This window comes from Osmerus eperlanus, chromosome 12 (assembly GCF_963692335.1).
Source record: "Osmerus eperlanus chromosome 12, fOsmEpe2.1, whole genome shotgun sequence".
Taxonomy (NCBI): domain Eukaryota; kingdom Metazoa; phylum Chordata; class Actinopteri; order Osmeriformes; family Osmeridae; genus Osmerus; species Osmerus eperlanus.
In genome coordinates, this window is record NC_085029.1 from 3544807 (window position 1) to 3567295 (window position 22489).

The following is a 22489-nucleotide window of genomic DNA, read 5'->3' on the forward strand; positions in this document are numbered from 1 at the left end:
TAGCCTGTGGAAGCAGCAAGATAAACAAACAATCCTGGTTGAATTTTGTCTTCATATTTGCATCCTCTCCGTCAAAGAATGTTTAACACAATATGTCTGCCAGACAGTTCTCTGCTGAACTCTACTGGGCTATTTTCTGTATTAAGTGTTTGGCTTTCTTTGAGAGTAAATGAGAGGGGGCGAGACACACTGTCATATAAAGCAGTTTTACCATTTGCTTGTAAAATACATTTTGTAACTGATTTATTAGAGGGAGGTTTTATAGTTGTTTTCAAATAAAGTGGGGAAAGTGTCTTATTAGTGGAAAAGAATGCCTTGTCTCCAGGTAGAAGCTTGCAGTGCTTGTTTCACACGTTTGGTAAGAAAGTTCTTCCAGGCAATATACTATTCCCAGATTTTCTTTGCACCAGATTTCTTTTCTTTCACATTTACATGCCCATATAAATGTGTGTGCGTGCCAGTTGCCAGTGTGCGTGTGTATTGCTGCGTGTGTCCAGCTCTCTGTGTGCCCCTGTCTGCAGCTCTGGGGCTGGGGTAGGGGAGGGGTTTGAGAAGCCTCTGGGGCCAGGGAAAGGCAGTCTGCCTGGCCTGGTGAGAAATGTGATCAGTCAGCTACATTAGATGAGTTTGTGACTTCAGAAAACAAAAATGCTGAACCCCTGGATGCAGTAAATAGGGGAGGATTGTTCAGACTGGGTATCCAGTGTTGCACTACCACTGGGATCAGGGCCATTGTCTACTTTTTAGTTTGTAGGTATGTGTGTGTGCACATAAGTGTGTGTCTGACTGGAGCAGCAGTCGCAGCCAGATGGTAAACCCCTTCATCCACCCAACCCCCTCACAGATATGAGGCTAGAGATGTGCACAGCTCAACAATCAATGACTCCTATAGGAGCTTTTGAGGTCTATCTGCTCTGGCCGGCTGGGTGGGATGTAGTTGAGAGATAAAAACGTGGATCTCAAAGGTTATATATAGATTGAAAAGGGATCTGAGGTAGTACGTGCAGTCAGGGGTTATGGAAGATAGAAGCCAGACTCCAGACTGGGTACTGGAGGCTTCCTAGAGGTGTGAGCTGGCCTCGGTCCCCCAGCCTCTTTTCAGCACATCTGCAATTAATTCTCCCATGCAGCTTCGGGGGCCTATCCTGGTGCTTGTTATTGTTTCTCCCAAGCAATTTACCGCTGAGAAATTGATTTGTTTGTTGGTTGCCCGTGCCAAGCCTCCCCGTTCATGAAAAATTTATAAATGTCACTGCGACGGCCTCCCGTAACGATAAGGACAAACACAAAGAGAGCAGCTGGAGGCGGAGGGAAAGAGCACCCTGTGGAATCTGCATCGTGTTGCTCAGACTGATGGCCCGATTACAGGGGAACATCAAGTCCCACAATGCAACAGCAAGAAGAAAGGGGGAAAATTGTGTTGTTTGTAATCGTTGAGCGAAGGTTGCACATTTTGGCGAACGACCGTGGGGCTGTTATTGAGTGTGTGTGGCCCCTCCCCCCCAGGTTAGGGTGCAGGGTGAAGCGGGAGTGGCTAATAGCTGCCTCTGCAGTCCTACCTGTCTCACTTTTGCATGGGCTGAAACAGGCCGCCAGTCAGGGTCTGTCCTGTAATTAACCTCAGCTGGCCCAAAACGAGTGCCTCCTGAAAGCATTCATTAACCTTCAATGGAGAGAGGTCATCATTGTCCTCAACCCCACAGAACCCACACAAAAGCCTCCCTCCCCCTCTTTCTCTCCTACCATTGCTAAGAGAAGCACAAAAAACACTGTAAAAACACAGCCTCAATTCTTGAGGGAAAATATAAGGTCCAAAACTAACCCTTCTCTTTGTGTGTAAATGTTACTGTATTAAGCTTAGCTTTCCTGGTATAGATTGCACACAGTCAGACTATGGAATCCTGGAAAGCCTTAGGCCAAGGGATGTGTGTGTGTGTCTGGGCTCCTCAGGGCTCTCTCCACACACACACACACACAAAGATGCGGTATCCAGCCTGTGTCTCCCCTGTACTCTGAACACCAGCATGTCCCACTTCTGCTTGGCTGAATAGACGGCAGTTTACATGGAACGTCCTCAGAGCTGCTGGGTCTCATCTGGGCACTTTTCTCTCTCTCTCTGCCTCTCTCTCTGCCTCTCTTTCTGTTTCACCCTTTTTCACTCCTTCTCTGTGGGGGAGCTTGTAAGGTCTTTCTGTTACCCATAAATCCCACTACATGTATGTAGACTACCCCCCCCCCCCCCCCCAGGGACATGCCAGAACACGGCGTGTCCCAGGTGAGCTGCAGGGCAGATGGTGCAGGCCCCGAGCCAGGAACTAAGACTCATGTACAGAACCACCTAGTGTACGTACATCTAGGTCACAGGAAGAGAGAGAGCGATCGGGATAAACAGAGAGAGAGATCACATCACGGTGACTCGAGAGTCCACAGAGGTCCAGGGGTAAACGGTAAGTTTCCCCCTCGTTTACCAGAGGACTAGAGGATCTGACAATTTATGAGCTTCCGAGCTTTGCAGGAAATTAGCGAAGGGCCCTGGATTTTCTTTGCATCTTGGGTAAACACGAAAGATACGACTACTGCTCGGAAACAATCATTGTGTATTATTATGTGAGGAATAATAATAATAACAGATCCCGTTGCCCCTGAATCAGGAACCAGATCTTTTTGATCCCACTTGAGATAATAAGCAAAAAGGCTGGTCCCAGGCCAGCCCAACACTGGTTTACTAGGAGATGCAAGGACATCATGTAGGATTCCTCCTACACTCCTCCTCCCTTCCGCACCGACCTCCCCAGGCCAAGTTGTGCCTTGTGACCACACGGTCAAACATGTCTATCCAGGCTGCAGTGTTTGTGTGTGCGCTCATTAAGCTGCAACCTCCTCCCCCCTCCCCATTTGCTGCGATGGGGCCATTGACAGGGTGACCCACTCCTGCTCTAGGGTAGTCAGCTGAGATGTGTGTGTGTGTGTGTATGTAGGAAGCCAGGAAACACTTAAAGAATGTGTCGGACGTGATTTAGCACAGGATGCTGGCTTCTGGAGTGCCCAGACCCCTCACATGGATCACAGGATCACCCAAGCCGCCCCCCCCCCACACACACACACACGCAGCCCCACACACACGAAGCCCACACAGCCCCCAAGCACACACTATAGTGTGTGCTCTGTACATCAAACCTTCTTGTGCCAAACTCACTGAAGAATAAAAGGCCAAGACAGAGGAGGTAGAGCAGCAGAATGATTTGCTGTTTGCTGTTGAGTCACTATTGTATTGCGATAGCGCAAATGTCTCCCCCACCAGCAGAATGAAAGCCTGCAACAACAACTGCATTGAGCTATCTGTTATTTGAGTATATTTAGTGCAGAGTGATGGAAATCCAGTGTACTGCAAGATCAACTGATCAAGAGAGATAGACTTTTTCTTCCTAATTTTTCCTCCTAAATTTAATGATGAGCTAAACACTCCTCACCTCTCCTGTCCATTTTCAAAGACGGCAACCGAGCTTTGATCTTCTGGCCCTTTGAAATTATCTGGGGAGAGAAAAGAATGAAAGGCAAAAAGAGGGGGCAGTGACAGGAAGCCGCATCTACAGAGAGAGGCGTTATAGGTACAGGGAGAGGAGGGGGCCAGGGGTCGAGGAGTGAGCGTACAGGGGATGAGGGGGCCAGGGGTCGAGGAGTGAGCGTACAGGGGATGAGGGCTTGCCTGTATCTGCCAGCCACACCCCATGTGGCAGTGTGAGTGGTCTGACATGGTGAATACCCCCTACCCACGCCCTAAAACAGGGGTGGAGAACGTCCGGCATACGGCCTGTGAAATCATTTGGTCCGGCCTGCCATGGCACTGCAGGAACCATATTATTAGGTGCATTATTCGTTGGCAGCAGCACTATTTTAATATGTGGATGAGGACCGTGGAGGCGCGCAGCATTGCGTACCAATGTACCAAAGAATTTCTCTGCGCGCTCGCATTAACTGTGGAATTCCTTTCTAGCAAATCAAACCCAGAATACGTTGTTGGTTTGGGCTAAGCCCCGAATGTTTACAACGTATGGCTCCGCGCCTCATTAACACTCAGATCGATAAGCAGTCTAAAAAATGGTAGCAATATAAAAAATAATACGATCCTTTTCCGTAATCATGATACCCCCCAAGAAATGTTCGATGCACCCCTAGCCAAAGCAGGCTGCATCCGTGCCAGCTACCATCACAAACCTCACCAATAAGAAGCAGTTCCAGCCATCACATTAGGGGTGAGTTAATGAAATGTCTGACCAAATATAGCAGGCACATTTTTAAGTTGATAATTCTGTACGGGCCCCGAATGATTTTATAAATATCCTAATGGCCCTTGGCAGAAAAAAGGTTCCCCACCCCTGCCCTAAAAAGACGTTTTCTGACTAATGTGCCTGGGCCTTGTACCGCAGGCTGGAGCACCCTCCCCGGCGCCCCGGAGAGAGCGAGCGGCTGGCTGGAATGGCTTATTACCAGAAGCCCAACCTTTTCTCCTCTTTTTTGCCTCCCCCCCCTTAGCAGTGGGTTTTGTCTGGTAAAAGGTATAATGTGCTGCTTTGTACTCTCTTGCCCCCCCTCACCCCCCCCCCCCCCCACACACACACACACACACTTCCTCTGAGTGGAGTTTGACAAGTGGGAAGGTTGGGTGTTTTATACCTGAAATTTTATCCCTTATGCTGGTTATTCTGTTAGAGACAATACTATTTATTTTGCCCTCAACTGTACTTTTCTACATTAAGACTTTTTGGAGGGTTATACAATGTTCCACTTTGTAAAAACAGCTGGTATGATGAAATAAGGGGTGAGGCACTTAGTCCTGCCCCACCCCCTCAATCATTCCCCTTTGTTTTATTAAAACAAACACTCACATATAATAGTGTGTGTGTCCTCCCATGGTTATAATGAGTCTCAGTTGGCAGAAGTTTGATGTTCTCTGCTAATTAGACATGCTTCACTTAGGATGAGTCCCTCTCACCAGGCAAAGCCCAAATCATGCATTGCCCTAATAAAAAACCGTCCATCTCTCGCTCTCTTTCTCACACTCACACTCACTCACTCACTCTCACACACACAAATAGAACAAAACAAACTTGAAGACTTCCTCAGGACTCTGTCCAATACATACCAATCAAGCATCGTAGTTTGTCAGTTGTGTCCTCAGTTTTGACATTCCGGCACTGACTTGAGCGTCAGTTTATTAAACCCGCTCGTAGCCCCCTTTCCACCCTGCAGACACACACACACATAGCAGTGATAAAGAGAGGGAATTTGAATGAGCCTTTTTCCTCATTCAGGAAGGAAGACAAGAGGACCAGTTTTTCTGAACTCAGATGACTCCCTTGTCTACCCCTGTCTATTCATGGCAGAAATGTTAAAGGGATTTTTAGCACCTGTCTGTTTATTTACAGCCAATAAAGTCCACTCCTCACCAACACTGAGCCCCCATTTGACAAATACTCAATTGACTGTAGACGGTCCACCCACCATAAACACCTGACACCCACCCATAACGGTCACTGCCACGGTCAACTAAAACCTCTTCCACCCAGCAAGCTCCACAGGAAGCTCCGTTTGTTGTCTCGCGGTCCTGTTGTCTCCCAGACGCCTCCAACTGGATGTTACAAATGGGAGTGACTAAAAACAAGGTAGCACCCTTACCCCTCCTCAACCCCTGTGATTGACAGACAGCAGGGCTATCTGCTGCAATCTGATGCAAATACTGGCAGACATTTTCTATCACCCAGTGAGAGAAATCTGCCTCATCTGCAGTTTGTGTTGTTGTAAATAAGCTTTACGTGCTCTCCAAGAGGCCCCGCTCCTTATTCCTACCCCTGCGGCCCCTGATATCTTTATCCAAACTAAGCTACTGTTATCGGACACCTTCAAATATGTGGAACTTACTTTTCAGCGTGAGCTGATAATAAAAAATATCGCTGACGCCAAGTCTTCCAAATGCGAGCTGCCTGTTTTTTGTTGTTTAGTCGCACAGCCTCATGGCAATACACCGTGATTAATCGAGCTAATTACATCACTGACAAAAGCAGGCCTTCTTTAAAATACCATTATTGGACGAGCATGCTTCTTCCCTTTCTTTTTTTGCTTTCGCCCGTCCGGCTTTCAGGTATTATTATGGAACTGTGTGTTAACTGCAGTCAGCGTTCTTTTCGTTGCCGCTATCTCATTACATTTACAGGGGAAAGGGATGGAGAGAGCCACAAAAAAATGTAATTGGAGGCGTGCGATAGTTAGGACAGGAGCGGGGCAAGGGCAGCATAAATCTGCAGGCCAGCTGACAGCTTTATGCGGCTGGTGAGAGAGAGAAGTGGTTAACTTTAATGGGAGGAGATAGAAATGTTCAGTTACTTTTATTTATTTATTTCCGTGCTGCTCTCCCTGCCAATGGCGTTGTCACTAAAACACTCACAATCAAACACACGTACGTATATACATACACTCACTCCATCCCCCACTTCCTCCCCCCCCCCCGTTTAGACTAGGCTTGATATATAGAGTTAATTCAGCATGGCTGATGCAGTAATTCATGTGTTTCATACATTTAATGTCACACATTGACACTGCATGGTGCAGAATTGTTAATTTTCTGTGCCGATATTGCAGCCCCCCCGCCTTTCTCCTCCCTCTTTTTCCCGCTCTCTCAGCAGCAATCCCCCTGTCACCTTCCCACTCCCCACCCCCACTCCGTCCTCCAACCCTGCTCCTCCACTCCCATCCCCCGTTGTATTTTTTCCATTACTTTGTGAGTTAATTTGGCTAAAAGAGGGCCTACTCTAGGAGGTATTTCATGCTGCATCAGGTTTCTTGTTCCCCTATAAAAACGTCCCGCTTGGTCGAGCCCACCACAATATTCTCTCCGCCCTCCCTCCCACCACCTCTGGAGTGAAAAAGAGTCTAGCGCATCTCCATGGACAATAACCCCCCCCCCCCAGCCGCCTGACATCCAGCCACAACTCTCCCCCTGACCCCCGGGCCACGGAGGTCACCGTTGTGTTCAGGGTCGTGAGGCCGTTCCCACTGCTGTTGAAGGTCCTGTGCTTTTAATTGGGAGCCTGACAGTCCACTGGAAGGGCCTGTGGGGGGTGATTCCTGAAGCACTTGATTTAATCCCAGTTTGGGGTACAATGAGGTGTGTGTGTGTGTGTCTTGGGAGGGATGTGGGGGGGCAATAGACAGGGTCACCAAGTCTCGTAGGAGGACAAAGTGGATATATGTGTGAACATATCGGACATCATTTCATAATATGCCAACTAATGTTATCCACCCAGATCTAAACAACAGAACAGCACATTACTGTTGTTTGCTCATCGGAAATCACCTAGAGGAGTAATTTTTCAATAATAAGATTGTAATCTGCCCGACTGAAAGCTAAACTGTCTTCCTGCAGTCAGGTTGTTGATAGTTCAGGCTCAAAATAACTCCCGTCATGTTTTTCGGACCTGCAGTGCTTAATTGGCTTTGGAGTTCAGGAGAGAGGCAAATGGAGAAACGATCAACTTCCCTACGGGACAACAATCTTGCAGAGCTTGTTTTTTTGGTGGGTTGGGGTGGGGAAAGAGGCATCACACAGCGTAGACCAAAGAGATCAAGTAAAAAACTGAGAGCCTTTTCCCTAAGGCGAAGAACAGAACTCCAGATTAGAGTTGAATACATCACCTTCGGTTTTCTCTGACTGAGCCAAACTGAGCATCGAAGAAGAAGAACATTTCAACAAATACATGAACTTGTGTTTGTGGTCTGGTCGCAAGGCTGAAAATATTGTTTTAGATGATTGAGGCAGATTTTGGGTTCGAGTTTATTTTATAAAAAATAATGTCTTTGTTCTTCAGATTTTGCAGCAATAAGCATGTGAGTGCGGTGCTCTGGGAGTTTGCTAAGTTGAACAGCGACTTAGTATCAGGAGAAATTTTGTGGCGGACAGGGAGCACCAATTTAGGGCTGTGACGGGCTTCTCACTTCCATAAAAGGCCTCGGTGACCCCCTGACCTTGCCTGAGTTGAAATCGAGGACAGCACCTACTCTCATGGCCTTACTGAAAGAACTGTCGCTTACACCAACAATATCCACTAATAAAACAATCAAGAAAAAAGCAAAGGGAGATGTTAGTTTCTGGTTCCTTGTTAGGGGTCATGAAGAAAAGATCACATGTGGAGACTGTGTGTGTGTGTTGGGGTGGGGGAGGGGAGCCTCTCTGTGGCACAGACAACAGCTTTGACCTAAACCCTCGGGCCCTCAGTGTGTTTTTCAGCGGGATACAATCCCATGATTCATGTCCTTTTCATGGCGTTTCCTCCCCACAGGGGCAGGGAGTGTACTGTCGGCCCCTCGGCCCAGTGCCGCTGCCCGCTTCACTGAGCTCTGTGTTGCTCCTGTGTGACAACCAGAAACCCTCTGTTCGGACAGCACACACCAAAAATACTCTCTGTCACACAGGCAGTCACAACACAAGCCTGATCTATACACACACATCTGTTTGCTGATGTGAAGACAAGCATATTGGATGAAGCTACTATTGTTAGCTTTTGAATATTACTATCTACGATCACACTATCATCACTTTCATCTTTCTTTAAGGCTAAGATATCCTTAGATACAATACTATGCTGAAAAGCTGCAATTCTAATTTAACCGCTGGTCCTGCAGGAGAAATACTGAAGCTACAGGAGTGGCTTATCAGTGCTAAAATAAATTTGTACAAACGGGACCTTTTTCACATTAATGATTCTGATTAACATTTTCTTTAACAGATTTTCAGTTATTTGACCCCGGGAGCCACGGTGAGATGATGTCAGTCACACAGCAGCACCCTTCCTTTGTTTACCCTTCAAAACTGCACTAGCTGCAGAATCCAGCCTCAGGGAGGGGAACAAAAGCACAGCATTCATTTAAAAAAATTACCTTATAGGTATAGCGAAAGTGCTGTATACATGTCCAAAAAATTGTTGTAAAAACCCAAATACCATCGGCATATCTCACGTTTTGCAATGCTATATTCGGAATATGGCCTAATACAGAAGATCCAAACCAACTATGCTGTTTACGTGATCAAATTTGGAATATTGTCATATTCTGAATAATAGTGGAATATTAGTGTGCACAGTACCGCCGCTCCCATAACGCGCACTACGCGCTGTGCGTAGGGCACCAAGTCCTGAGGGGGCACCAAAAATTGCCAACTCAAAAATCATCATAGTACTAATAATTATAATGCCGATATTATATCAGTATATAAATATTAGGCACCTTTTAGGCATGTATATCACAAAACAGGCAGAACAAGAGATATATTTAATTGCTCAAAAAAAGTTACGATGGTGCCCCCCCCCCAAAAAAACAAACAAATACACACTCAACTTCCCAAGCTCGCCGTGGGTGCCCTGTCCTATCTCAGTGGCCTGACGAACTTTGACAGTAGGGTCAACTTTTCGAAAATGGCCTCAAAAAGACAACAGGAGTCAGGGGCAGAAATAAGAAAGAAACTGCGAAATGATGCCCGTGCATCACTTTCAGGTAAGTCCATGTTTAATCATTGTTAAATACGGGAAATGTGCTGCTAATTTAATGGTTAGCCTATGCATACACCTCAAACTAGCTGACGTTATTGCTAATGTTAGCACATTCAAATATGTTAGGTGCAAGCTAAATTGAGATTTTACTGTTAAACATTATCTATGCATTTTACAAGTAACTGACGCCAGCTAGCGTTAGCTGTTACTTTACTTTACATTCTATGATGCTTTTATATTCGATTTATCAAATAGTTTTTAAATGAGTAATAAAGGTGGAGAGCTCCTTGGCTGCATGCTTTCAGTTTTAAATGTTTATAATTTGGAAAACCAGGCTAAGAAACGTAAGGGTGGGGCTGAAGCATTAAGAGACAAAAATACATCACCTTCACTAGACAAGGTTTTACCAATTGAAAAACGGCTGTTTATTTTACATGAAGCTCCAAAACTATTTTGCGCTCAAATAAAGGCCAAAAACTTTCGCTCGCTCGCGCGTGTTGCGCGCTCGCATTACGTTGGGAACTCCGTAACTAGCATCACATCAAACACAGAATGTGGATGCATTGGCAGGGCAGCTGTGGTGCCGTATACGGGGGCCGGTTCTGGTGGGCCGGTCTGGATCAAAGTCCAGGGCCTATTTGTACTCCCAGTCCGTCCCTGCCAAGCCCTGATCAACCACCCTCAACCAGCTGTTTAGGGACAGATACACAGCAGAGAACCACCACCTCTGAATAGGTGTTACATTGTGATGCTGCTGTTGTGTTAGGCTATTGGTATTGAGTTATATGTTTGGTAATAAAAAGTTAAACTGGCAAAAACAATCGTTTTTTTTTTTAGGGGGGGGGGGCGGCATCATGAAGGAATTAGGCTTAGGGCACCAAAATGGCTAGCAGCGGCACTGAGTGTGCATGTAAACATACTCAGTCTCTCTTTGTCTTTCTCCCTCTAGTACTCATTTCAGATGGAAGCAACTCCCCCCTCTCCACTCCCACCCCCCAAAAATTGATACTTTTTTTCCCTATTTAGCATGCGCCGGCCAACATTGGTCAAACCCTCTTCCAGGTCAAATGAGAGATGAGAGGTGGTGGGGGGCATGATATCTCTGGCATGAGCGCCCCCACCGGTCCCATCCAATAGTTTTGTCTGTTTCTTTTTTTTCTGAGTGTGGATATCTGGCCTAATCAAATCACAGAGGGCAGCCTTATCAGTGGTGCTGCCAGGAGTCCCACGCAGCACAATAACTCAAGGAGGGCATTTGAGTGCCTCCTCAGTTTGAACCGGTGCCTGGGTGATGAATAGCCGTTTTTTGCCTCTTTTGTTGGGGATCAGCACTTTTATTCTGCTGTTAATCCACAAGGCCACGCACAGTTACCCTGCTGTGATTTTTCACCTTGTTGTGCAGCGTGTGCATGCGTGTTTCAGGGCAGACTGAAGGAATGTGATGAGTGTATGAGGCCCAGTCCATATTTTACCTGTCCTGTCAACCTGGCCTTGTTGGCATGGGCGGGGTGTCAGGTGGTAAAAATAATTGTCATATTACATAAACTGATGCAGCTACGACGCTTATCTCACTGCCTGTTACAGAGATGCAGCCCCCCCCTCCCCAACATGCTTCCTGGACTATTTTCCATCACCAGTGGCATGTCAGCCATCTAGGAAGATCCCTCTTTCTTTTCACTACCGGCAGTACAAGCTAATTTTGTACAGTAGCCTACCGTAGGATAGAGTGATTGTTTGAAGTAACAAAAATCCCCATTTGAGAGCTTATCTTTATTTTATCATGAGGGATCTGGAAGGGGCCCTATGGCCTACAGGGGCATGTTCTCAGTCAGAGCCCCCACAAACACACACGTCAGCTCTGTCTCAACCATTCTCCCAGCATCCACCTCTCTTTCTTCTCTCCTCTCCATCCTCTACTCTCCCCCTGCTCCCCTCCCCTCCTCCCCCAGAGGCCTGTTCTACATATGCAACACAAGGAGCAGAGCCCCTTTCTCTGTCTGCTGAGACTCTTCCACCATTTATCTCCCAGTTGCAAGGTTGGGCTTGGACTAATTGACTGTGCCCTGCATGTGTGTGTGTGTGTGCGGTACTCCAGCTCCCTGGGAGCAGTGAGTATAATACAGCCACGGAGGACAGGAAGTGGAGTGGAGAGAGAGGGAGGAGGACCAGCTCTGAGCCAGCTCAGAGGGGCTTTGATAGCAGCTCTCCTGTAAAGGCAATCAATTGGCTCAAACAGTCCAAAATAAAGCCAGTTAGAAAAACATTCTGGGACTGGAAAAATTGTGATGAAGTGTGTGTGTGTGTGTGTGTGTGTGTGAACAGGTTCCCTGTATGTGTGTGTGCATTCCTCTGTGTTTCTCTCTTACTGGTCTGGACTTTATCAACACATTGTTTGGCTTGGCCCCCACACAATGTAAGCTGAATTACAGCTGAAGTTGGCTGTCTCACTGTCCAGTGGGAGTAAGCTTTTTGGGGTGGGGTGTGTGTGTATGACAGGGTCTGTATGTGTGGGAGGTGTGTGTGTGTGTGGATTGTGTGGGCACGAACAAGGAGTGTAGGACCACCTTATTTCTGTTTGAGAGACAGGAAGCTGTGAATCATGTTGGCTCTTCCTGGAAGGACCCAGAGGGAGAGAGGTGGGAGGGACCCATACAGGGCCTGCCTGTACCGGGCCTGGCCCTCTCTCTGACAGCACACTGGCAATCACATTCCTCTAGCCTTCCCTTCTAGGCTCCAACCCCCCCCCCCCCCCCCCCCCTTCCGCTGCCACACACATACTGTATATTGTACACACCCTTTTAAGCTCACTGCAGGGGGGATTAGTATTGTGGACACCCCCGCTATGCTTAATGTCTGCTATGTCACTGGGCAAATTTATGTATTTTTTGTTTGTCTATGCATAAACAAAGGGAGGTTGGTCAAAGTATCTACAATGTACAATTCTGTTCAATACTAGTTTTCCACAAACATATTGGATATAATGTTTCAATATAATGATATTTTACTGTTGATTGTTTTTTCTACAGGTACACTCTTGCACTCTTGTGGGGAGTTTCATCTTGTTCAATTGTAACTTGTTTAACTGCATGCTCTTATTGTTCTTCCCTTTGGGACTTATTTGGTTTTCCACAATGTATGCTTCATGTTTTGGCTGCTCGCAATGTTTGGGGCTATCTTGTTGTTATGATCAGTGACCTATGCTCTTTTGTAAAGCTCTCTCTTGGAAGTCGCAGTGGATAAAATCGTCTGCTGAATGCGTAAATGTAAATGTAAAACAGCGTACCCTAGCACTTACTATTAAGATAAACAAATGACTGTGTCACAACAATACTGGCCTGCCCTCTCAACCCTTTGACCACTGTCAGGAGTTTATCAACCACACAATGTACACACACACCCGTACTGCACAAACAAGGGCTGCCTAAAACGTTAGTTCCAATTGATCAAAAACACACATGCATAGGTATACACACACAAACAAGAAAATGATTCACAGCACCCAACCTGGTTTTTAACCAAAAGCCTGAAGGCTGAAGAGTGTAAGCTGATATTAATAGTATAGTGGGGCCTTTTTCTGTGGATTGTCTAAAACCTTCCTGTTATTTTTTTTTTTCTTTCTCCTTTCTCTCTCTGGCTGGTTCTTTGTTTTGGCTCGCCACTGACAGATTTACCTTTGGAGTAACTGCTCAGATGAAGGAAAAATGGCCTCCATTGTTCCAGTCAAAAGGAAATGGACAGTGTTTCTGAGTGAAGAAAAGACTGGGTTTCAATATTAGATGTAAAAACACAACCTTGATATTGATACACTTGTTTGTTATTTCAAAGCCATAACGTCAAGACAGTTTCTTTTTTTTGTCTCCAAGTGGGCTCTTTCTGTTGATAGTGTGTTGTAGGTGTTGGTGTAGGCTTGTTGTCGCTCTTTGAGGGAATTTCTTTTGCCCCTCTTTGGGGGCCCATGGCAGGCTGTTGAAGTCTGACTGCCTGTTGATAGGAATCAGGCAAGCGAACAGTCTGATAACGGCGTTGTTCTGCGTGGAAGGAACAGAAAAGGTCAAAGATATCAGAAGCGAGAGGGATATTGCCAGAGCGCCGCGATAATCTTGAACAGCATCAGAAAGTAACATCTGCTTTTAAATGTCACAGAGCACTTTTGATGTGATTCAGATCCCGAGTTGCACTTTTAGCTATATGAACCCATGGCATTGCCCATGTTAAATCATAACATATTTTCATGATTTATATTTTACATGTAGGCTATTTAACTGTAAAACAGATAGTCACCCTAAGCAACATACTTCCTGTGTCTCAAACACCTTCCTGAAGAGGGGTGTCCAAAAAGACCAGGTTTAATGTCAAAAAATGTATTATTGATTTTACCCAATTATTTCAAACACTGTGTTTGAGGTGAAGTATTTCATCCCCAAACAACGTCCCTGTGCATTTTGGGGCGGTATGAGTACAGAGGTGTTTGAAAGATGTGTCGGTGTGTGTGCGCACGTTTGTGAAGTGAGGCACAGCAGCCTGTCTGACCTTTTGAATTATTCACTCTTGCAAACTAGTAGAGAGACACTATTTAAGTGAGACCCTTCTCTACATGGTTCCAGCTCTCACCATGGCTCCTCTCCTCATTCTTCTTCCTCTTCCATCCCCTGGGCTGTCTGAGAAACCACTCCACCAATCTGCCACACGCACATTGTGCCAAACGAAACGGATTTGAGTCGGAGAGCTCTGAAACTATAACTAGGGTGTGTTTTTGACAGTTTGGAAACATCTCCTTTTCAGCAAAAGCCAATGTATCAATACCCCCCCCCCCTCCCTCAACAGCATCCACCCACCCCAACAGCACCATGGCGGTGTTTAATAAAGTCAGTAATCAGTTCCCTACTAATTAGCGTCTGACGGGGGCGTCTCTATATCTGCTCACCAAACCAAATTATTGTCTTATTTCAGCAAAGTCAATTAATCACATTGGAGGCAATTCTGTTAGTCTCTCTGGTCTTCCAGCAGGAACATGGATCGTGCTACAGTCACATTATCTTCGCGTTTTATCCTATTACATGATGACTTACGCAAATTAATTTAATTTGACTTGGGGGATGTTCATTTTTGTATGCCAAAAGTCTTAGTGTGTTAAAACCCGGTTTAATGGGAGGCTGGTAGAGAGGTCAGCGAGCTACTGTATGTGGTCTACAAATATAATTATAAACGGTAGTGAACAGAGGTGCCGGTCATGTTGCGGCAGTGTGTTGATGCTGGTTCAGGTTATGTTCAGGACAGTGATGTCTCTGTGGGTTCAGGTTATATTCAGGACAGTGTGTCTGTGGGTTCAGGTTATGTTCAGGACAGTGAGGTGTCCGTGGGTTCAGCTTATGTTCAGAACAGTGTGTCTCTGTGGGTTCAGCTAATATTCAGGACAGTGAGGTGTCCGTGGGTTCAGCTTATGTTCAGGACAGTGATGTCTCTGTGGGTTCAGGTTATGTTCAGGACAGTGATGTCTCTGTGGGTTCAGGTTATGTTCAGGACAGTGTGTCTCTGTGGAGTCTTCTGACACTGTGGGGGGAGGCGTCCTTGAGATGAGAGTGAAACCATCACAGTTATGGATTCCTACATTTACCCAGGCCGACACACACACAAACACCAACAAACATTTCTCAAGCCCCACTTCCCTCAGCCTTAGACAGCATTTTATTGATCATCTGACTTTTAATGCTTCCTTAATATTAAGATTCATGTATATGACCTTTGTGTTTGGACTGAGCTGGGGAAATCCCATTCTAAATACCCCCTCAGGGCTATGCTCTCTGATGCCTGCTCTGCTGTTCTTTCTATATCGCTCTCTCTCTCTCTCTCTCTCTACCCATCCCTCTTACAGTGGTGCTGGTCAAACACATTTATGTTTATGGTAATTTGGGGGAGGGTTTGAGAGGGGGGTGGGGGCAGTGGCGGATCTAGAACATGGGGTGGCAAAGGGGGGTAGCAAGAGGTCTTGGCAGGGTGGCATGGGTGGCATGGGTAAACCGTACGTGGGAAGCCCTATATCTGAATGGCTTTAACAAAACAAACACAAAAATACTTTTAAACTACGGTAGTTATTGTTTAATCATGCCCTTACACACAAGCGTTTTTAATTCACAACAGGAATAAGCCCAGTCAGGGCCGGAGTGGGACCAATTTTCAGCACGGGAGTGTAATGGCCCAAACCAGCCCATCCCCACCAGGGGCCGAGCCATAGCCTACGTTGAACATTCAGGGCTTAACCCAAACCTAGGACCTAGACAACGTTTTGATGTGATTTGAAATCGGAACTTCACATTAATGCGAGCGTGCATAGCGCGCAAGCAAATTTTTTGCATTCATTTTAGTGCAAAATAGTTTTTTTAGCTTTATGTAATATGAACATTACGTTGGACTCATATTGTTATATTCCTGGAAATTACAACCCACATTTTTACCTGAAAGATTCAGGGCTTTTGAGAAAACATATTTTTCCCACCCTTGCAGGAACCTAGATTTATGAAGTGACAGATCTTTATTTTTTACCTGGCTTTTTCAGTTCCTCCTGGCATCTTTTCCCCATCCATTTTATTATTTTCGCATAAGCTTAATCTTGCTAACTCCCTCCACAACAATAAATGACGGTTTAGGGTTTTCTCCATGGCAACAACCTTGGTACACACTAGTGATGGGCATTCCGGCTCTTTTTTGTGAGCCAGCTCGTTTGGCTCAGCTCACTGAAAAGAGCCGGCTCTTTTGGCTCCCGAACGGCTCTTTAACTTTTTTTTTCACAATTTCACAATGATAGGTGTGAAAATTATTTGAATTAAATTATTAAATGAAATCATACTCTACCTTAACCACAATGTCTTTAAAAATGCATTGATTTGTTATGGCTCGTACTCGTCTGAGTGTGTATGAGTTGGCTCGGCTCTCCCTCATGCAGTATAATTGGTTGACACTGCGTGTATGATTGACAGGAACAGAATGTGAGGATGATCGTGTGCACCTTTACGGTACGTGTCCACTAGAGCGTTTTTTAACGCTCTGCACCGCTTGCCTTCCCACAGTACACCACGCTCGGGGGCGTGTTAGACAATTTTTAATACAGAGTTGTAGTTCTCTAAGGTCACTGTTGTAGTCATGGCCAAGCGTGCAGACTTGGGTTGTTCATTCACATTCATGTACTCATAATATCGATCAAAATATCACTTTTACACAAAATTTGTGTAAAAATACATAATTTTTACTAGTGCAAGATTACAGTAGAATACATGTTACGCCACCGGTCACTCAACCAGTCGTTTGTAGGCTGGGCTAGCGAGCTAGCAGTGGCACAGAACAGTCACGTAATGTGACGAGACTGAATTTAAAAGTATAAAAACACACTAGGGACACTGACAACATCGGCAACCCTGCACCATGCATTATTAGTTTAATGTAATCTTTAAATTCAGGCTCGTCACATTAGTAACTTTGTTCTGAACAGAACTGGGTGTGCAGACACATACGAAAAGTTTCTCCATCTTGAAATTGTAAAACTTAGAAATGTTTATCATGACCAACGGTTGCTACGTTACAAGAAACAAGAAACCAATCCGATTGGCCAACGCTAGCGTTTAACGCTCTTCATTTACATAAAGTTGAGAAAATCCAACTTGCTCCGCTCCGCTCGCCTTCCCACAATGCCATACGCGAGCCTCAACGCCAGGTTTCATCGAAAATGAATTGGAAGCCGACGCCACGCGCTGCCCGCTCAGCTGTAGTGGACACGCACTGTTAGGGCTACAAGTATTTTTTTGATGTTCTTTGAATTAGTAAATTATTTTAAATACAATTAAAATTCATTATTTCATAATCATTAAATTTGTATAGGCTATCTTAATCTATAAAAAATAGTCGGCTCTTCAGATATGCGCAGGGGCGGACTGGGGGAAAAAAGTGGCCCGGGAGTTACCGTCAGACCGGCCCACTCAATACACGGCGAGTTGCCCACTCAATGCATCGCACGTATCGACCAATCAGTGGCCTACTTGCAGCTCAGTTGCTCCAGTCTTTGCCGGGATGCAGTGCCACTACTAGGGGCGTCTAAATAGCACTTGAGGCTACGGTGGCCCTGAAGTTCCACTCACACCCACTAACATGAGTGCATCCCCCAAATGAAAACACTCCCCCCAAATACGAATCAACTCCCCCCAAATAGGATGACGTGCTCACCTCCCCCCAATACAAAGACACGCTCCCCCAAATGGGAAACAACATTACATTAACTCAAAAACACATTACATTAACTCAAAATGGAAAGGGTAGGTACAACACTTCGTCACTGAATGGGTGCAGTAACTAACAAGAAATTGATCGACAGAAGTACAAAATGCAATAGCCTGACAGAGTTACGTGCACCAGGACATTTGTTTGGCTATCGAAGCATGTAACAAATAGTAGGCTACTTATGCAAAAGTATATATTGCATATTAAAAGTAAAAATCGATAGCCAAACAATTATCCTGGTCCACGTAACTCTGTCATTGTGGCATTTCGTTCTTCTGTTGTGGACTATTCTGTTTTTTCTTCTGAAAAGTCCTGCTTCCTTCAACTGTGTTTTTAGCGTGCGCATAGTCTTCTTATTTTAATGTTGTGAAACGTTATATCTAAGCATATCTAAGATTATTTCATAGGAATGTCCCTGATTAAAATAAAGAGTATTGCAAGTCATGACTCTGAATTGTTAACACAATGTTTCTTCTTTTATTCCAACCAAAACGATCAACTTCATGATAATGACAGAGTTACGTGGACCAGGATGGTTGTTTTGCTATCGATTTTGACGTTTAACATGCAATTTATACTTTTGCGTAAGTAGCCTACTACTTGCTACATACTTTGATAGCCAAACAAATGTCCTGGTGCACGTAACTCTGTCAGGCTATTGCATTTTGTACTTCTGTCGATCAAATTGTTAGTTACTGCATCCATTCAGCAACGAAGTGTAGTACCAACCCTTTCCGTTTTGAGTTAATGTAATGTGTTTTTGAGTGTCCTTGTATTGGGGGGAGGTGAGCAAGTCATCCTATTTGGGGGGAGTTGATTCGTATTTGGGAGGAGTGTTTTCATTTGGGGGATGCACTCATGTTCGTGGGTGTGATTTGCACTTCAGGGCCCCCATATGAGGCCCCTGGGCTATGGACTTTTTTTTATTTTTTGAGGCCCCCTGCCCGCTAATCGCACAATCAATTTCTTTTTGCCCCCCTAAGGATCCGTCAATATTTGGACGACATAGACAACGTCGGTGACAAAAGTTTCGTCTTGGTAGCGATTGAGTTGCTTGTATTTTTATTTATGTTCCGTTGCACGGTTTAGGCTGAAATTCAGTGGCAAGAAGTGCCTTGTGTCAACGAAAGGAACTCAGTGCTAGCCTACGTCACAACGTCAGCACACGTTAGCAACGATGCATGGATACAACGTGCATTGCTGTTGCACAGCAAGTATCGTATCGTGCCACTGTGTACTAGCAGCATTATACATTTAAGCAATTCAAGACTTGCACAGTAAGTAATGTCACATTAAATAATGTATTTAAACTCAGGCTTGTGTGGTGCGTCGCTGTCTTCAATGCCACAGCCTCTTTATGTCAAAAGAAACGTTTTTAATTTCCGGCGCATTCAAACAATCCCATCAGTGTAGTTTGGCTAGCAACAGCAGCTAGGCTAGCTTGCTCGTAACACAATTCAGCTTCTCCACGCAGGGCTCTAGACTGTGACCAAAAAGTCGCGTTTGGGGGCATATTTTCAGTTAGCAGATGGTACTGTTTGAATCGCGATTCCATCTGAAAAATACTGCCGGTGACAACGTTGTTAGAATAGCTTGTCTCAAAGGGGGTTCAGCTTGTTTCATATTAAATGGACCCATCTGCAACCGACCCAAGCAAGCACAACCTACAATTTCCCCAGAAATTGTACCCTCTCTAGTTTTTGTTACATTTTGTTTAGATAAGGGGGAGGGGGGCTCCCTCCACCTCCACATACACCACCAGATGCCACTGTAGAGCATAATGACACCGCGAATACGGATATTTGTCATCATTATTATTTTGTATTATTATTATGAGGCCCCTGATTGGTCGAGGCCCCGGGCTTAAGCCCAGGTAAGCCCGTGCAGTAAGGCGCCACTGGCCACCACATCGCAGCAGACTCACTGTGCGAGCCAGACTGTGTGAACGCCGCCGCATTTGATGCAGGGACGTAGCTATTTGAGGGGCAGGGGGCTAAGAATACGTTAAAATACAAAAAATAATTGTACCCTTTTGGTAAATGCATTGTTCAGTTCAATGTTTTGAGAAGCTTGTGGACATAGTGGCGGTTTGTTTTTACAAGTACAGTTTTTGGATCACCAAAGTTAGGGGGGCAGCTGCCCATGGATGGGGGGGATTCAGACCAGGCTAGCCCATCCCAGATAAATCAACCCTGATGAGTGGGAAGGTTGGCCCACTTTCAGGCCAACAGATCAATCACAGATTATAGAGGAGTCTGCTGTTTGGAATTAGGGGTGTTTACTCCCCTCTAAAGGCAAACTACAAAGAATTGATGGTGACTTGGAGTTTGTTCTGGGCCTGTTTCCTGGCATCTAGAGTCGGAACACTCAAGCTGTGGCCGAAATGATGTCAGCACTTTGAACAAAAATGGCCCTTCGCTGGCTCAGTTCCTAGACATGAACATACGGGGAGCACTACATTACAGCATAATCCCAATTGTGTAGTTGTAATTTTTATTCTAATTTGATGAAGTCTTGTCAAGAAACCTTTTTATAGTGAAATGGTAGCCTTTATCTTGCCTCAGTAAACAATTGACTTTTATGTCAATAAACTCCATAGGTTGTATGTTTGGTGTAGCTACCTAATGAATCGATTAATTAATTATCCATATCCTGGTATCTCAGTAAGAATTGAGAGCTTGTGTCATTGATAATGTGCTGAACTCTGTGTTTACCGTATTAGAAGTTGTTACTACCCTCTAAAGGACAGAAGGTGTCATTACAGCACAGTCTTAATTGACATCTACGGCACTAAATTCTGTAGTTTTGACCCAAACTTCCACAAATGTCTCAGTTCCTGTTGTCTGTTCTGTTCTTATGCTGGTGTTGTGGTTTGGAAACAAAACTCAGGAAAATCTCTCTGAAAATGTATAGAAAAGTTTTGAAGAGTGAGAAGTACCCCACAAAGCTGGGCGAAAACAAGAGGTAAAGGAACCTGAAGATTGACAGTTTAGAAACAACATTGTTAGATGTGAGTTCAGCAGGGGGGTTAGAGGGGGAGGTAGGAGGCAAAAACACACTTCAGCGCCAGTAAAAAAAGGAGCTTTGTAGCATTGAATCTTTGTTACCTTTGGAGCAAATAGGGCACTTTTGTCACCAAAGGCATCTTTGTGAGTGTGCGTGAACATGTGTGCTTAAGATGTATGTATATCTGTTGCCTGCAGCATCCTGGCCTCTTTGTCTGCTCTGCTTTGTGTGACTTTGTTGTCAAAAACCCTTTTACTAAATCTCCATGTCTCTGCGCGTTTGTGGCTGTATCAACTTTCAACTATCAACTCTGGCTGTGTGATTTTCGAGGCAGAAGACCTTAGAGAGGGAAGACATTGATTAACCTATATTCTTATCTTTCTCTCTCTCTGCATGCATGTTTGTCTTGTTTGGGTGTTTGACTGTGTGTTGTGCGTGTGTGTGTGTGTGTGCGTGCGGCAATGCAGGTGTGTGTCAAGGCGTTATGCCCTGGGGAGGACTGCGGACAGTGCTCTAGGATTCTCTGCCCGCGCCCCCTCCCCTTCCCCCCCCCCCCCCCCCACCCTGCCTGGCTTCAGCAGAGGACATGTCTCTGACAGACAAACACAAAGTGAAGAGGCAGCGACTGGACAGGATCTGCGAAGGTAGGCTACCCCACCCATTTCCCTCCCTCCTCTTTCTCTCTCTCTTGTCTTTTTCTCACTTCCACACACTCTTTTTTGCATTCACACACACACAAACAAACACACACTCACTCTTTCACATTTCACAGCAGAACTGACTTCCTCATTTACCATTTTCTCTGGGCTCCCCTACTTGCATAAGCCCACCTCTGCCACCTTCTTCAGACTGGTTCCAGAACCTAATGGGACCGGAGTCCTTCCACTGTGTTCCCCTCTTCATTGTCCTTATTGTTAGCAGCACAAGCAAAGACCTATTGATAATCAATGGCTATCGACTGGGATAATCCTCTACTCACCACTAGTTGTCTGTTTGAGATGTTATGGGCCTGTATAAATGTCTACCTAATCACCAAATCATTGATCTACATGAACATTTTCCTGCCCCCCCCCCCCCTTCACAAATTCATAAAAAAACGGGACCAGAGCATGCCAGGGGTGGTACTGAAGGTTTTACATACAAAGCCATACTGTAGACAGTCACAGAATATTGTGTTGAGATGGCCTGTATCCTGAGACTTCAGTCAAAGACTTCACTATGAGCATTGCTGAATATTTTATTGTTTCCAGCCCCCTTCCTGCACACCCAGAATTCCATTGGTCTTGTCCAGCTGTTCTAGCACATCTCAGTCAAGCAGCTGGACGTCTAGGCCTGTCTGTGGGTATCATGTCTGGTGTTCGCTGGTGTGTGTGTAGGAGTGGGACAGGGGGACATTGTGTGGTTACCCTTTATGTGTGTATACTGTGTGATTTTCTATGCATCTTACATACAGCATGTGGGTGTTTTTGCAGTAACAGGTGTGACTGTGATGCGTGTGGCATGCTGTGGCAAGCGTACCTGCACATTCTCAAGATTCAAGCGGGTAGAAAGGGACGGACAGATGGCTCATAGTGGCTCGTAGGCAGCTATTGTGAGGGCAGAAGGGGGGGGGAATGCACTGTGTGATTTGTTTTGCCAGTGACAAGGCAAAGTTTTCCCATTGATCGTGTGTAGCACCA

At 45.4% G+C, this 22489-nt stretch overlaps 1 protein-coding gene across 2 annotated transcripts in view; it reads left to right on the top strand.

Annotated features, from left to right (window-relative positions):
* ctbp2l (C-terminal binding protein 2, like) overlaps window positions 1-22489 on the top strand; it is an 82278-nt gene that overhangs the window by 14840 nt on the left and 44949 nt on the right. For both annotated transcript variants that reach the window (XM_062474738.1, XM_062474740.1), the window contains exon 2: window positions 21278-21454. In XM_062474738.1, coding sequence (XP_062330722.1) covers window positions 21397-21454 — 58 coding nt within the window. In that variant the 5' untranslated portion in view covers window positions 21278-21396. The remainder of the gene's footprint in view (window positions 1-21277; window positions 21455-22489) is intronic.